Here is a 17,041-nt window from a genome sequence, read left to right on the forward strand (position 1 = left end):
TTGGATAATTATGCTATTTATGTGTACATAAAATAAGTATGAGCATCTCCAAAGACTCATATTTTGAAACTTCTTTCAAAATTTTAGATCTATGTGAACAGTTGAGTTTCTCAAACACCCCAATAATTACTCTTTTTCTCATGGACATGCACATCTGGGAAAATTAGAACTTCCCACCTAATAGTGTTTAATCCTAATGGGTTACATTTACTTCTCTCTATCTAGATCTTCCTATTTCTTAGGAATAGAGAAGTTACAAATAAGACTTGTATAGAAAAATCAAAATATTTTGCAGTGAATAAAGTCATCAAATACATAAACTTAATCTTATCTATAGTTTTAGCATAGCAATAAAGTTTTGGTTATAAGATATATCAATATAGGAAATGTTTTGTGGGTGAGAGCATCTGAAAAACTGGCAGATATCTTTTATAATCCACAATGAAAGATTCTCAGAAGAGAAACATAAAACAGAAAGGACAATGATCAAATGCTAATAGCCTCTGAAATAAAGAAATAAAGCAGACTTAGGTCTAATCTATGTAACCTTTGATCCTTTCTGTTCTCCCATTAGCGTCTCCTTTGGCAATGAGGTTTACTTATAGATAATCTAGGCAGGAGCTGCATGGCCCCCGTAGGAGCCACACTATTAGCAACTCTATGATTCTCAAAGGACAACAGCTTCGTGATATAAAAGGGTGAGACCAGATATAATTTAAGATACTCAATTGTTTCCTTTTCTTCCACTGTTTGGCTAAGTATTAGGCACAGTGTGAAATAAGGGAAGGGTGTTAGTGTGTTTCATGACTGTAAGCTTCATATGAACAAAAACCATGTTTTCTCTTAATTAGACAACCAGCACACTGCTAGACACAAAATAGGTAATAAATAAAAATTTATTTTTAAAAATTGATTATAGAATGAATAAAAAATAGATTTTGTGCTAGGATTTGAACAAGAAAAAGTTTATGCTATATTAATCATATTTTTAGGAAATTACATCAGATTTCTTATATCTTAGACACACATGTACACAAATATACACACATACATTCATATATATATATGTATATATAGTGAAAATGTTCAAAGCCTAAAAATGAACGTAATCTTAAAAGTGCTAAGTGCTCTGAAACTGTAGTGTAAGATAAGAATTTTATAGCCCTCAGAAATGCTACTGCTTTGTTCAGATGTGGTCTGAATTAAAAATAGCCTACTCTCTTTTAAGGATTTAAAGGAAAAGACAGGCTGTGTAAGTGGCGCAAGTTACAGAGAACTGATTACTACTTCTAATTTGAGCATTAACAAAAAAGAGAGCAGAAAATGCAGAGATTTGTATTGTATAAACTCAGAGTAACTTTAGTCACAGAATCTGTAACTAGATTAAAAACATATATTTATTATTTTTGTGTTAGGAGAGAAAAGGTGAAATAATGTATATAAAACAAAACTTTGTTTAAAATTCCCCTGAATTTTGTTTTCTTGCACCTCAAAGATATCCACATATTGGGTGAAAATTGAGCAACTCATAGCAAAATCAAACAGCATAAAAGAGAAAGAAAGTTCAAGATTTAAGTAATTACTTTCTGATTTGTAATCAACAAATAAACATGTATAAAGGAATTTAACATATATTGAGGCTACTTAATTTTAAATTTCTTGAATTATATCTTAACATATATTTAATTTGGAATTATACAAATATATATGGAATAACATATGTCTCTACAACCAAATTTTTTATTTTTAAAAAGCAACTGAAGTTTGCATTAAGTTTTCTCTTTCTTTTATTTTCATGTTTCTATCCCTCAGTGTTTGGTTTATGTACATTTAAATGTAACCATTTAAATCTGCCTAACTAAAACTTGTTAATAATATTAAATAACTAACAAAAATCTGGTGAAGATATAGGGGTTAAATTTTTCTAGAGTGTAAAGAAATGATTTGTGTAATTTATGAATTACTTATAGGGTGCCAAATGATTACATTTAAGTTATAACAACCCTACAAGGCAAGTACTGTTATGTTCATTCCTCTGTTAAGTATGGTCAGGTTTAAAGAGGCTGTGTAATATGCACAACATCATTTATTAAGAGATTGAAATGGTTTGTCTTTCTTCCCATCCAAATCTCATCTTGAATTGTAGTTCTCACAATCCCCACATGTTGTGGGAGGGAATCGGTGGGAGGTAACTGAATCATGGGGGCAGTTACCTCCACGCTGTTCTCATGGTGGATGAATTCTCACAAGATCTGATGGTTTTATAAGGGTTTACCCCACATTCACTCTGTACTTCTCCTTGCTGCTGCAATGTGAACAAGGACATGCCTGCTTCCTCTTCCACCATGATTGTAAGTTTCCTGAGGCCTCCCAAGCCCTGTGGAACTGTGAGTCAGTTAAACCTCTTTCTTTTGTAAATTATCCAGCCTCGGTTACGCCCTTATTAGCATCATGAGAATGGACTAATACAGTAAATTGATACTGCAGAGAATGGGGCACTGCTGTAAAGATACCCGAATATGTGGAAGTGACTTTGGAACTGGGTAACAGGCAGATGTTGGAACAGTTTGGAGGGCTCAAAGAAGACAGCAAGATGTGGGATGTTTGGAACTTCCTAGAGACTTGTTGAATGGTCTTATCAAAATGCTGATAGTGATATGGACAATAAAGTCCAGGCTGAGGTGGTCTCAGATTGAGATGAGGAACTTGTTGAGAACTGGAGCAAAGATGACTCCTTTAGCCGTGCTTTAGCAAAGAGACTGACGGCTTTTTGCCCCTTCCCTAGAGATCTGTGGAACTGTGAACTTGAGAGAGATGATTTCGGGTATCTGGCAGAAGAAATTTCTAAGTGGCAAAGCATTCAAGAAGCAGAGCATAAAAGTTTGTAAAATTTGCAGCCTGATGATGCAGTAGAAAAGTAAAACCAATTTTCTGGAGAGAAATTCAAGCTGGCTGCATAAATTTGCATAAGTAATGAGGAACCGAATGTTAATCACCAAAGCAATGGGGAAAATGTCTCCAGGGCACATCAGAGACCTTCACAGAAGCCCCTCCCATAACAGGGCATAGGCCTAGGAGGAAAAATGGTTGTGTAGTCTGGGCCCAGGGTCCCCCTGCCGTGTGCAGCCTAGGGACCTGGTACCCAGTGTCCCAGCTGTTCTAGCTGTGGCCAAAAGGGGCCGAAGTATAGCTTAGACCATCACTTTGGAGTGTGCAAGCCCCAAGCCTGGGCAACTTCCATGTGGTGTTGAGCCTGCGGGTGCAAAGAAGTCAAGAATTGAGGTTTTGGAATCTCCACCAAGATTACAGAGGATGTATGGAAATGACTGGATGTACAGGCAGAAGTTTGCTACAGGGGCAGAGCTCTCATGGAGAACCTCTGCTATGGCAGTGTGGAAAAGAAATGTAGGGTTGGAGCCCCAACACAGAGTCCCCACTGGGGCACTGCCTAGTGGAGCTGTGAGAAGAGGGCCACTGTTCTCCAGACACCAGAATGGTAGATCCACTGACAACTTGCACTGCACCTGGAAAAGCCACAGGCACTTAACACTGGCCTGTGAAGGCAGCTGGGATCAGTGCTGTACCCTACAAAGACACAGGGATGGAGCTATCCAAGGCCATGGGAACCCACCTCTTGCATCAGTATGCCCTGGATGTGAGACATAGAGCCAAAGGAGATCATTTTGGAACTTTGAGGTTTAATGACTGCCCTATTGGATTTCAGACTTGCATGGCAGCTGTACCCTCTTTGTTTTAGCCAGTGAATCCCATTTGGAATGGGTGTATTTATCCAATGCCTTATCCACATTGTATCTAGTAAGTAACTAACTTGCTTTTGATTGTACAGGCTCATAGGTGGAAGGGACTTGTCTTATCTCAGATGAGACTTTGGACTTGGACTTTTGAGTTAATGCTGGGATGAATTAAGACTTTGGGGGACTTTTGGAAAGACATGATAGTGTTTTGAAATGTGAGGATATGATATTTCGGAAGGGCCAGGGGTGGAATGATATTGCTTGGCTGTGTCTCCAACCAAATCTCATCTTGAACTGTAGTTTCCATAATCCTCATGTGTTATGGGAGGGACTTGGTGGGAAGTAACTGAATCATGAGGGTGGTTACCTCCATGCTATTCTCATGATAGTGAGTTCTCAGAAGATCTGATAGTTTTATAAGGGGCTTTCCTCTGCTTCACTACGCAATTCTTCTTGCTGCCACCATGTGAAGAAGGGCATGCCTGCTTCCCCTTCTGCCATGACTGTAAGTTTCCTGAGGTCTCTTCCACCCTATGTAAATGAGTCAATTAAACCTCTTGACTTTATAAATTACCCAGTGTCAGGTATGTCTTTATTAGCAGCATGAGAATGGATTAGTACAGTGACAGAACTGAAATTTGAACCCATGTTTCTTTGATTCTGAACTCTGCTTTTTCTACAGCTCAACAAGGCATAGAACTATTTAAAAACCAATTCATTTCCTTTGGCATATAATAATTTTTTGTAAGGTTTCTGCATAAGGCTTAAAATTACTGCTGAGTTTTCTTAGAAAAGACAAAACTAATTTTTAAAAATGTGAAATATCTTCCTTTTACACTAAACCACATTAGAAGCATGGAGGTTAAAAAGATCAACAGCTTCAAAGATTATCTCCTTATATTTTTCCCCCTTCTACTTATTCTACTGCCACTATCATGATGTTTCAGAGTTGAATGACTACTAAGAAAAATTAAGCTGGAAGGATTTAGTGAGCCAAGAAATATGATGGCCAATCAATTGGAAATGGAGGTTCATGTAACTCCATTTATCCTGGAATCCCTCTGCACACTGATGAAGTTTCTGGTTAGTAGAAACAACAAAAAATAGAAATAGATTGGAGTTCAAAATCAAAGAAGCAGGAATGTTTAGGCAAATATATATATTATATATTTATGTGTTACATCATACATATATGTATATATACATATATGCACATATATATGTGTGTGTGTGTATATATAATGCCTTAGTATTTCTGCTTCTTTCCCTTTGAATTATGTGTATGTGTGTGTTGTTGTTGTTGCTTTCCTCAACAGCCGTAACTCTTCCTTTTGGAAACAGAAATATATAATTTATTTGGGAAATTACACTTATCCCCTTATTAGTCATAGGATTTGGGTTTGATCTTATCCCATCTCCAGCTGTAAGAGAGAGTTATGAACAGTTTAACATAATAAATGCATTCAACATCCTGGGCAATGGAGACTAGTTAAGAATGGGCATATGATTCAGCTAATGAGATAATAGGAAAAATCGGCTGTGGCTTCTAGAAAAGAAATTCTTTCCTCTATTAGACTTGATATAACACAAAGATGTGAAGTTTTAGACTGCAGCAGCCATCTTGATAAAACAGAGGGTACTAGCTAGCAACGAGCACAGAGAAAAACAGAATTGAGATCTACAAAGACCTCTCTATAATGATCCCATTTAATCATTTGTGTCACACCCAAACTGAAACAAGATCTATATCTGATATTTTGAGTTATGAGTTATGTATGCTGATATATATGATCATTTCTTGTTTCAGCCAGTTAGAGTGGTGTTTTATATCACTGGGAATGAGAAGTGTACTACTATAACTACAAAGGGCAGAAGATATTGAAGTATCTTTTACATGTTGGGCACTGTTTTAGGTTTTATAATAAAGAGGAGAGTTATGGTCCTTTCCCTCATGGTGCTTACAGTTTAATAAAGAACATAGAGAAGTACATTAACAATTAAATACAATGCTAATGTGACAATTGTATGACAAGGGTCTTCTCGAGGTGAAACACAAGCAATATGGACAGGCAAGGTAAAATTGAGTCTAACCTGAGATTTTTTTTCAGCCTTTTGGGAAATGTACTTGATCTTTATGACATGACTAAAAAGAAAATACCAAGTCTTGTATTCCCGTAAGAATCATTTTTTAGTAAGCCATATCTTTTTCATAGATGCAGTGAAAGTTACTTATTTAATTCACTAAAACCACTTCAGTTATTAGGAAACTTACAAGTGAAAGCTTTCTTAGTTAATACGTAACATTTTTATAGACCAGTGGTTTTCAATCTTGACTACACAATTTAATCAACTGAAGATTTTCAAAAAATCCTGATGACTAGGTCATATCCACATACCAATAAAATCAGAATCTCTAAGAATGTATTCTAGGCATCAGCATAGTTTTATTAATTCCCCAGGTAATTCCAATGCCAGGAAAAGACTGACAGCAGTGTTACATTTAAGTGCTTCTTAAAATTTAATGGGCACACAAATCACCTGGGAACAGTGTTACAATGTAGATTATGATTGCATAGGTCTGGTGTCTGGGAGTCTGCATGTCTAACCACCTTCCAGGTGATGCCAATATTACATTGAGTAACAAGGTTAGAAGCTAGTGCTATCCAATGGAAATATGATGCAATCACATATGCAATTTTAAATTTCCAGTGGCCACATAGAAAACACAGAAAAACAGGCAAATTAATTTTACTAATACATTTTATTTAACAAATATATTTAGTTAAATACAATATACAATTTGTATACAATAAATACAAACATATTTGTATTTAACTAAATATATATTTAACTAAATACCAATAAATAAAGGGAGACTATTGCATTTGTATTTAACTAACAGTATTTGTATTTAGTTAAATACAAATACAGTAGTCCCCCTTGATCCAGGGCAGATAAATCCCAAGACCCCCAGTGGATGCCAGAAGCAGAGGATGGTACCAAACCTCATGCATACTACATGATCTGACAGCCCAGACAGCTACTAAAGGACCGATAGGTAGCGTATACAGCATGAATATGCTAGACAAAGGAATGTTTCATGCCCACAGCAGGACAGAGTGGTATGGCAGGAGATTCCATTACACTACCCAGAATGGCATGCAATTTAAAACTTATGAGTTTTATATTTCTGGAATTTTCCACTGGATGTTTTCAGACAATGGTTGACCACAGGCAACTAAAACCACATACAGTGCAACTGAGCATAAGGACGACCTACTGTATTATCATTTAAAAATGCATTCAACATAAAAAATATTAATGAAATAGTTCACATCACTTTTTGTGTAAGACTTCAAATCTGGTGCATATTTTACATTTACAGCACATTTCAAATGAGACTAATCATATATCAGTTGATAATGGCCACATCTGGCTAGTGGGTTACTCTATTGGACTACCACAGTTACAAACATTAGATCCCATCAATGTACATCATGAAAATACCAAACTACATTATGCCAGTTTTCAAGGAAAATGTAAAAGAACTGACTACTCACCAGTAAATTTCCAATTAAAATGACCATCAGGTAAAAAGGAATACACCAGGATTGGCCTGCAACCTCCATACAGTCCCACAAGGTCTCTACCCACTCACCACAGAGAATTCGGAACACGTTCAGGTAGGAGTGGAAAAAGTCATGCATGTGCCAGCGTGGGAGTTGACAGTTTTTGTCTATGTGGCAAACAAATTCTTCATAATTCTGACCAAACAGCCTCATGCCGAATGCAGCAGAAAAGAACATGAATGTGAACAACAACAGGACCAAGTCTCTCAGGGTCACCCATGCGTTACTAAGGGACCGCATCAAAATCTGGAATGTTGGCCAATATTTCCCCAACTTGAAAATTCTCAACTAATAGAGCAATGTAAAATCAAGAACAAGAAACAAAGGACGAAAAACCTGGTCAGTGTATCAGCGTTATACACATATACATATATAGCGTTTAGAGTTTTAAGCATTATTAATATTAACTACTGAACATTCATTTTATGTAAAATTCTTAATACATCTTAAATATTTGATAATTTTGTATACTCAGTCTAAATATATCCTCTTCTACTGATGTATTTGTCAATTCCCATTAAGCATTATACTGCTACAATTCCTCTAGCTTTATATTTTCATAACTGTTAGGGGAAGTATTCATTCTTTGTTTTTGCTTTTCACAACATATTGAATATTTTTCCACATTTTTCCCATATGTTGACATGAAAATGATATTGAAAGTCTTCCAGGATCCACTGGATTCTGATGAAGGTACTATCACGTATTTCCCTTTTAAAATAACATGTCAAAGACCAAACACAACATTCTAGGTTTAGTTTGGATAGTCCCCTTCCTTTCACTATATTTTTAAAAATTTCTATTTATACAGAACAAGATTACCTTAATATTTTTGGTCACTATATCGCAGTAAACTTACAGTCAACTAGATCTCATACATCATTTTTATACAGGCTATACCTTCCTGACACTTTCTTTTCAATTTTTGTTTGTTTGTTTGACAGAGTCTCTCTGTCACCCAGACTGGAGTGCAGAAGCACAATCATGGCTCACTGCAGCCTCCAACTCCTGGGCCCAAGTGATCCTCGCACCTTAGCCTCCTGAGTAGCTGAGACTACAGACATGAACCACCACTGTGACTTTTTTTTTTTAGAAGTGGAGTCTCACTATGTTGCCCAGGCTGATTCCAAATTCCTTGCCTCATTTCTTGACTTTTTCTAGTGTTCAGTTGTCTTTCTGGACTCAAGAGTGAGATCTTACATTTATCTATGAAAAAAATTAATCATCTTAAATTCAGTCCATTACCAGCCTTTAAAATATTTTGATACTATCTTTTAGCACATTTTCTGCAATTGCCAGTGCTGTTTCCATAAATTTGGTGACAACACCCTGTATATATTTCTCTTATTCATTAGCAAATATTATGGATGAGGATTTAAGATAGGATTCTGAATGAGCTGCTCTCTAGGAAGTAACCATTAGAATAAGATCAAACGGGCTTAATTGTTCTTAATTCCTGCTACATTCCTTCAACCTGTCACCAGAATGCGACCATGTATAACTTATCGAAAGCTTATTATTTCAATAAACATTATTCTAATAACATTACTCCTTTGTTTAATTTTCTGAGTCTCAACATTACCCTACCTCATAGACATACACTAATTTTTACCTAATAATTATTATAGTAACATTCTGCTGGCCTGACTGGTCTTCCTTTGTACCTGACATTTAGAAATACTCACCTTATTTCGGCTTCTTGGTGTCATATTAGAATTCTACTTTGGAGACTCCTAATTTTCTTGCTTTCCAAAATGTACTCAGTTACCCTGACCCTGCTTTCTAAAACTGTATCTCAAATTTCCTGCATATATGGCATTATTTCCTTTAACGTTGTGGTCAAATAACAGCATTGGAGACTGCTTACTCTTTCCTTGGCAATAAACTCTTTATATATTAACCAATTCATTTAACACTTCCAATGTCCCAATGGGATAGGTATTACTGTAGCCCCATTTTATGTCTGCAGAAACTGAGATAAACTTCGATCAAATAAAAGTTAGGTATTGGATTCTACTTACCATCCTGAATAATCGAAGAAGAGCCATTCCTTCAACATTTGCTAGACAAAGTTCTGTTAAACCATGGAACACTATTACACTATCAAAAATGTTCCAACCTACTTGGAAATACCCATATGGATGCATTGCAATTATTTTAAAAATCATTTCTGCTGTGAAAATTCCAATGAAAACCTAAATGAAAACCAAACACACAGGTGAGAATATGATTCCAAGAGCTGTATCAGAATCTTCACACAAAAACTCTGTAACACACACTGTTTACTTGTCACTGTCACATTCTTCACAGCTTCTCTGTCAAGATCTGGTTAGTTGTGGAGTCTGCATTATAAGGACAGACTCATACATTTTATTCAACAATCTAATGTCAAACATTATATACAGAATCTTTTATTATTTTAATAAAATTCATCCTAGAAGAAAACAAAAGAATATTTCAGGGTGAAGACCTTTCAAGTTTGAATGATTATTTTTGAGGTATGGAGCACATGGTATGATATTTAATTTTTCAACCTCTGAAAAAACAGCATGAACCTATGGAAGCTGTCCTTTAAAAACTGTAGTGGCAGAAATCACTAAATTGCTGTTTTGGTACCAAATAAATGTATAATTTGAAACCTGTTGCAGTTTGGCTGCTTTTATTAGTACCAAGCAACTAAACAACAACAACAGGGAAAGAAAATACATTTAAACAATATACATTTGCTTGAATGTGAACTATTTTTAAACTCACAGGAATTTGCTTTGTCTTTTGAATTGTATGTGAAAAAGGACAGGTGAATCTCAAAAATACCAGGCTAAAATGATAAGTTCCAATCCTGGGCAAAGATACACGGTTAGAACAGACAGGGCCAACTGCTGCTTTAATCAGAATTAAGAATTCAGGAGTCAGGTGCTTGTTATTTCACCTCTGCCCTACTCTGATCTATGAGCTAATGGTACCAAGAGACTGTATATTTGGGAAGGGAGGGGCAATAAAGAATTTCCATGTAATGTAACTGCCAAGCAGCTGGCTATGAATCCCAAATTTAAACTGGGGAATTTTAAATTCCAGCTGTAAAACTATTCAATGATAAGAACATTTACAAAGCAGGGGTTGGAGGGATAAAGCACAAACACGAGGCTTCATTCAATAATTATGCATATTGCCACACATTGGAGTTACAGAATAAAACAATGGGAATAATGATGAACAAAGAAAAGTTCAATGATAAGAAACTACAAGTGAAAATAATGTACAATGAGAGTCTTACCAGGTTTCCAATGTTGAGAAGATTGTTAGTTGACTTACTCATTGGATAACGCTCCAAGGCCAGAAAACATATGTTTAAAATTATGCATATGATAAGGAAAAGATCAGTAAATGGTGCCATTACAATCCTATGGACCAATTCTTTCAATTTTGACCAACAGGGAGAACAATTCCATATCAAGAAAGTTGTCGCAAATTTATACCAATATAATGGGCATATCTTCTTGGATTTTTCACGTTCTGAAATGAAAGAATACAAAAGTTAAACATTCTGGCCAGGTGCAGTGGCTCATGCCTGTTATCCCAGCACTTTGCGAAGCCCAGGTGGGCGAATCACCTAAGGTCAGGAGTTCGAGATCAGCCTGGCCAATATAGCGAAACCTTGTCAATACAAAAAATAGCCGGGTGTGGTGGTGCCTGTAATCCCAGCCACTCAGGAGGCCGAGGTAGGAGAATTGCTTGAACCCAGGAGGCAGAGGTTGCAGTGAGCTGAGATTGTGCCACTGCACTCCAGTCTGGGCAACAGAGTGAGACTCTGCCAAAAGAAGGAGAGAGAGAGAGAGAGAGAGAGAGAGAGAAGGGAAACCCTCTCTTGGGCAACCCACTTTCTCAGCATGAGGAAGCTTTCTCTCTCTCTCCTTTCTTTTTTGTCTGTTAAACTTTCTGCTCCTTAACCCACTTCACGTGTGTCCATGTCGTTAATCATCTCGGCGTGAGACAACTAACCCCAGCCTTGCATCTGCCGGATGAAGCCGACTTGATCATGGTGGATAAGCATTTTGATGTGCTGCTGGATTTGATAAAAACAAGCAATGGGAAAAGGATTCCGTATTTAAAAAATGGTGCTGGGAAAACTGGCTAGCCATATTCAGAAAACAGAAACTGGACCCCATCCTTCCAGCATATACAAAAATTAAATCAAGATGGATTAAAGACTTAAATGTGAAACCTAAAACCATAAAAACCATAGAAGAAAACCTAGGCAATATGATTCAGGACATAGGCATGGGCAAAGCCTTCATGACTAAACACCAAAAGCAATGGCAACAAAAGCCAAAATTAACAAATGGGATCACATTAAATTAAAGAGCTTCTGCACAGCAAAGGAAACTATAATCAGAGTGAACAGACAACTTACAGAATGGGAGAAAATGTTTGCAATCTATCCATCTGGCAAAGGTCTAATATTCAGAATCTTCAAGGAACTTAAACAAATTTACAAGGAAAAACAACCCCATCAAAAAGTGGGCGAAGGACATGAACAGATACTTCTCAAAAGAAGACATTTATGTGGCCAACAAAACATGAAAAAAAGCTCATCATCACTAGTCATTATAGAAGTGTAAATCAAAACCACAATGAGACACCATTTCACGCCAGTTAGAATTGGCCTCATTAAAAAGTCAAGAAACAACAGATGCTGGCGAGGATGTGGAGAAATAAGAACACTTTTACACTGTTGGTGGGAATGTAAATTAGCTCAACCATTGTAGAAGACAGTGTGGCGATTCCTCAAGGATCTAGAACCAGAAATACCATTTGACCCAGCAATCTCATTACTGGGTATATACTCAAGGGATTATGAATCGTTCTACCATAAAGACACATGCACACGTATGTTCATTGCAGCGCTATTCACAATAGCAAAGACTTGGAACCAACCCAAACGCCCAACAATGATAGACTAGATAAAGAAAATGTGGCACATATACACTATGGAGCACTATGCAGCCATAAAAAAGAATGAGTTTATGTCCTCTGCAGGGACATGGATGAAGCTGGAAACCATCATTCTCAGCAAACTAACACAGGAACAGGAACCAAACACTGCATGTCCTCACTCATGGGTGGGAGTTGAACAATGAGAACACATGGACACAGAGAGGGGGGCATCACACACAGGGGCCTGTCAGTGGGTAGGTGGCAAAGGGAGGTAGAACATTGGGAAAAGTGCCTAATGCATGCAGAGCTCAAGACCTGGATGCTGGGTTGATGGGTGCAGCAGATCACCATGGCACATGCACACCTATGTAGCAAACCTGCACGTCCTGCACATGTATCCCAGAACTTAAATTTTAATTAAAAAAAAAAATCTATGTGTGAAAAAAAAGCTGAATGAATTAAATTTCCTCTATTGTGTTCATGCTTGGCTGAGTTAGACAAAAGAAAATGAGGCAAACTGTGTATTAGAAGAAAAATGTAGGGACATCTCTCAAGAAAACAAATATGGAACATAGTTGAGAACATTGTGACTTATAATGTCTAGATTTACATGCTTTACAAATTAATGCCTTTTGATATTGTCCATGATAAATAATTATTGGTTACACATAAAAATATAGAGATAAGTCTAGAAAGGACTTTGAGATATTAATGCTATGTACCACAATCTCTATTCTTAGTCACAATTTAATATGTCAGTATGTTTTTAATGTTAAACAAAGAAAATTATTTGGTACTCTTTGGTCACTCTTTCCAATGTTTAAAACACCATGATTCTGAACTTTTTATGCATGGCTTATCCTAATATTCTCAAATATTTCTTAAATTTTTGTTGTGTTACCATCTAAGATTCTAAAGAAATTGCTGAATTTCTTTAAAAGTGAATTTTATGAGTAGTACCTTCAATAGTGAGTATCTAATTATTTAGTACTTTACCTTCCTTATGTCTGAGAGTAGCATCTTCCAACACATCCAGTGATGTGTCTGTGGAAGTTGGTGACCTTTTCTTCATTTCTATTTGTATGGTCTTGGCCTGAAAAGGAATTTGATGGTTTAATACTGGCATCCTCTCTTTGCAGGTCCAAGACTATAAGAAGGTGCACAGCCTTGCTAAAAGCTCCAGTTATTCTCCTGGAGCCTTTTCTTTTTATTAAATTGATACATAATCATTGTACATATTTGAGGGGTATACGTGGTATTTTCATACATGCCTACAATGTGTAATGATAAAGTCGGGTTAATTGGAATGCACATCATCTGAAACATTTATCTTTTCTTTGTATTGATAACATTTCAATTCCTCTCCTACAGCTATTTTGAACTATATAATAAATTATTAACTACAGTCACTGTATTATTGAACACTAGATCTTATTTCTTCTATTTAACCATATTTTTTGCACCCATTAGCTAACCTCTCTTCATACCCCCTCATACATACTCTTTGCAGCCTCTGGTAACCACCAATAAACTATCTACTTTTATGAGATCCACATTTTTAGCTCCCACATATGACTGAAAACATGTGAAGTTGGTCTTTCTGTGCCTGGCTTATTTCACTTAACATAGCCTCAAGTTCCAATCATGTTGCTGCAAATGACAAGACTTTATTCTTTTTAATGGCTGAATAATATTCCATTGTGTATATACAACATTTTCTTTATTCAGGTATCCATTGACAGACACTTAAGTTTATTCATATCTTGGCTATTGTGAATAATACTGCGACAAACATGGAAGTACAGATATTTCTTCAATATGCTGACTTTCTTTCTTTTGAGTACATACCCTGCAGTGGGATCCCTGAATGATATGGTAGCTCTATTTTTAGTCTTTTGAGGAACCTCCATACTGTTCCCATAGTGGTTGTACTAACTTACATTCCCACTAAGAGTGTTCCAGAATTTTTGGGTTCTATCACTTGCCAATCTTTAGGCAGTTATTAAACTGATTTAGGAGTTCTTAAAATTAAATAAAATTTTATACTGTGAGCTCTGAGATCAAATATTAAAGGAGCAAAACCATGAAATGGTTGTGGTATGATCCATATTTGACAAATAATCCAATATATAGATACAGTTTAGGATTATTGCAAAATATCCAATCAGGAAACATACTACTAAGTAATAACAGAGTGTTTTTCTAACATCTTAAATTTTGTTAGGATAATGTTAGCTTTATAACTTTGTAAATGATCTTGATAAAATCAAAAATTGTTTGGCATTGTGATAATAAGTCTTGAAGAATAACGAGCACTGGAATGGATTTGTAAGGGTTGTCTTAGATAGACCATGTATGATATTAAATGAGTAGGACAGGCATAATTCTGTAAGAGAATTACTTATTTCTGTTTCTCATGTCTCTTGAATAATGGTTTTAAGAGATCTTCTGCTTTACTGATCTTGCATTGGTAAGATAGTTAAAACTTCCAGGCTTTGTTGTAGATATTACAAGTTCTATGCATTCATAACTCTGAGGAGTGTGACCATAGGTGTTTCCAGTGATCAGATGTAAAACAGTATTTGAATTTAAATGTTAAGAACTAGACAATGGATGGATGATATTACACTATAGTGATCCCCAACTGTTTTTACATTTGACACATGCAAAGGATGACACTATCTGTGTATTTGTTAACTTGGGGAAAATAGGTAAAGACTGCTCTTGAATAGAGTTAACTGACAAGGGGCTGCCACTGCCCCAGCACTGAGGGAGTTAATGGTTGAGGCTTGCCAATACCCAACCCAACATTCTGGCTGGCAAATTCTGCTGTGGTATATCTTCAATGGTATAATAGATACCATGAAAATCGTTACATTATTTCACTATCAGTCAAGCCTCCTGCAATTTCACAAATACTACAGCTAGAGGAGGATAAAGCCAATCATACTGCATACTGGGTTTCCTCAGACCGATGACAGACTCTGTAGGTCTAAATTCCAGTTCCTCTTTTCTTTTTCCCCAGTAGGTAAAGTACATGAACAGACACTTCCCAAAAGAAGGTATACTGTGGTCAACAAATATATGATAAAATGCTCAACCTCAGTAATCATTAGAGAAACAAAAGTCAAAACCACAATGAGAAATTGTTTCCCACCAGTCAGAAGGGCTATTGCTAAAAAGACCAAAACAAACAAACAAACAAACAAACAAACAAAACAGATATTGGTGAGGTTGTGGAGAAATTGGAATGCTTGTACACTGCTGGTGGGAATGTAAGTTCAGTCACTGTGGAAAGCCGTTTGGAGAGTTCTTAAATAACTTAAAACAGAGTTAACATTAAAGCCAGCAGTCCCAATACTGAGTATATACCTAAAGGAATACAAATCATTCTATCAAAAAGACACATTCACGTTTATGTTCATCACAGCACTATTCACAACAGCAAGGACATGGGATCAATCTAGATGCCCATCAACAGTAGACTAAATAAAGAAAATGTAGTACCCTGGAATACTATACCACTCTAAAAGAAGAACAAAATCATGTCCTTTGCAGCTTGATGAACATGGATGCAGCTGGAGGCCATTATCCTAAGCCAGTTAAGGCAGGAACAGAAAACCAAATACCATATGTTCTCACTTGTAAGTGACAGCTAAACTTTGTGTGCACATGGACATTAAGATGGGAACAATAGACATTAGGCACTGGGGACTACTAGAGGGGGAAGGCTCGCGGGTGGGCAAGAGTTGAAGGACTACCTACCAGGCACTATGCTCACTACCTGGGTGATGGGATCATTCCTACACCAAACCTCGGTGACATGAAATTTGCCCATGTAACATGTGCACATGTACCCCCGAATCTAAAATAAAAGTTGAGGAAAAAAAAAGAAACTTTTAAAAAAGTAATCTAAAAGTTCAAGATGTGGATAGGTGTGGTGGCTTATGCCTGTAATCCCAGCACTTTGGGAGGCCAAGGCGGGCAGATCACGAGGTCAGGAGATTGAGGCCATTCTGGCCAACATGGTGAAACCCTGTCTCTACCAAAAATACAAAAATTAGCTGGGCGTGATAGGGCATGCCTATAGTCCCAGCTACTTGGGAGGTTGAGGCAGGAGAGTTGCTTGAACCCGGGAGGTGGAGGTTGCAGTGAGACCAGATCGCACCACTGTACTCCAGCCTGGCGACAGAGTGAGACTCCTTCTCAAAAAAGTTCAGGATGTAAGGGTTAGATTTTTGTTGTTGTTGTTTAAACTATGCTTATTCTAGAAACTATTTTTAGCTGAACTATAAGTTTACATAAAATTTAAGTTATAATTTATGCAATTCCAAATTTTCATGACATTAAAAACCAATAGAAGTAATTTTTTGTTATTAAGATCTGGCAGGGATTTCTTTTTTTTTTTTTTTTTTTTTTTTTTTTTTTAAATTTATTTATTATTATTATACTGTAAGTTGTAGGGTACATGTGCATAACGTGCAGGTTTGTTACATATGTATACTTGTGCCTTGTTGGTGTGCTGCACCCATCAACTCGTCATTTACATCAGGTATAACTCCCAATGCAATCCCTCCCCCCGCCCCCCTCCCCATGATAGGCCCCGGTGTGTGATGTTCCCCTTCCCGAGTCCAAGTGATCTCATTGTTCAGTTCCCACCTATGAGTGAGAACATGCGGTGTTTGGTTTTCTGTTCTTGTGATAGTTTGCTAAGAATGATGG

General features: G+C 36.7%; 1 protein-coding gene across 1 annotated transcript in view; it reads right to left on the reverse strand.

The window, feature by feature from the left end:
• SCN7A (sodium voltage-gated channel alpha subunit 7) overlaps positions 1–17,041 on the reverse strand; it is a 104,019-nt gene that overhangs the window by 37,639 nt on the left and 49,339 nt on the right. The window contains exons 11-14 of the mRNA XM_025404749.1: positions 13,316–13,412; positions 10,659–10,897; positions 9,406–9,579; positions 7,316–7,672 (exon numbers count right to left, since the gene is read on the reverse strand). Of these exons, the coding sequence (XP_025260534.1) occupies positions 7,316–7,672; positions 9,406–9,579; positions 10,659–10,897; positions 13,316–13,412 (867 nt within the window). The remainder of the gene's footprint in view (positions 1–7,315; positions 7,673–9,405; positions 9,580–10,658; positions 10,898–13,315; positions 13,413–17,041) is intronic.

This window comes from Theropithecus gelada, chromosome 12, assembly GCF_003255815.1.
Source record: "Theropithecus gelada isolate Dixy chromosome 12, Tgel_1.0, whole genome shotgun sequence".
Classification (NCBI taxonomy): Eukaryota; Metazoa; Chordata; class Mammalia; order Primates; family Cercopithecidae; genus Theropithecus; species Theropithecus gelada.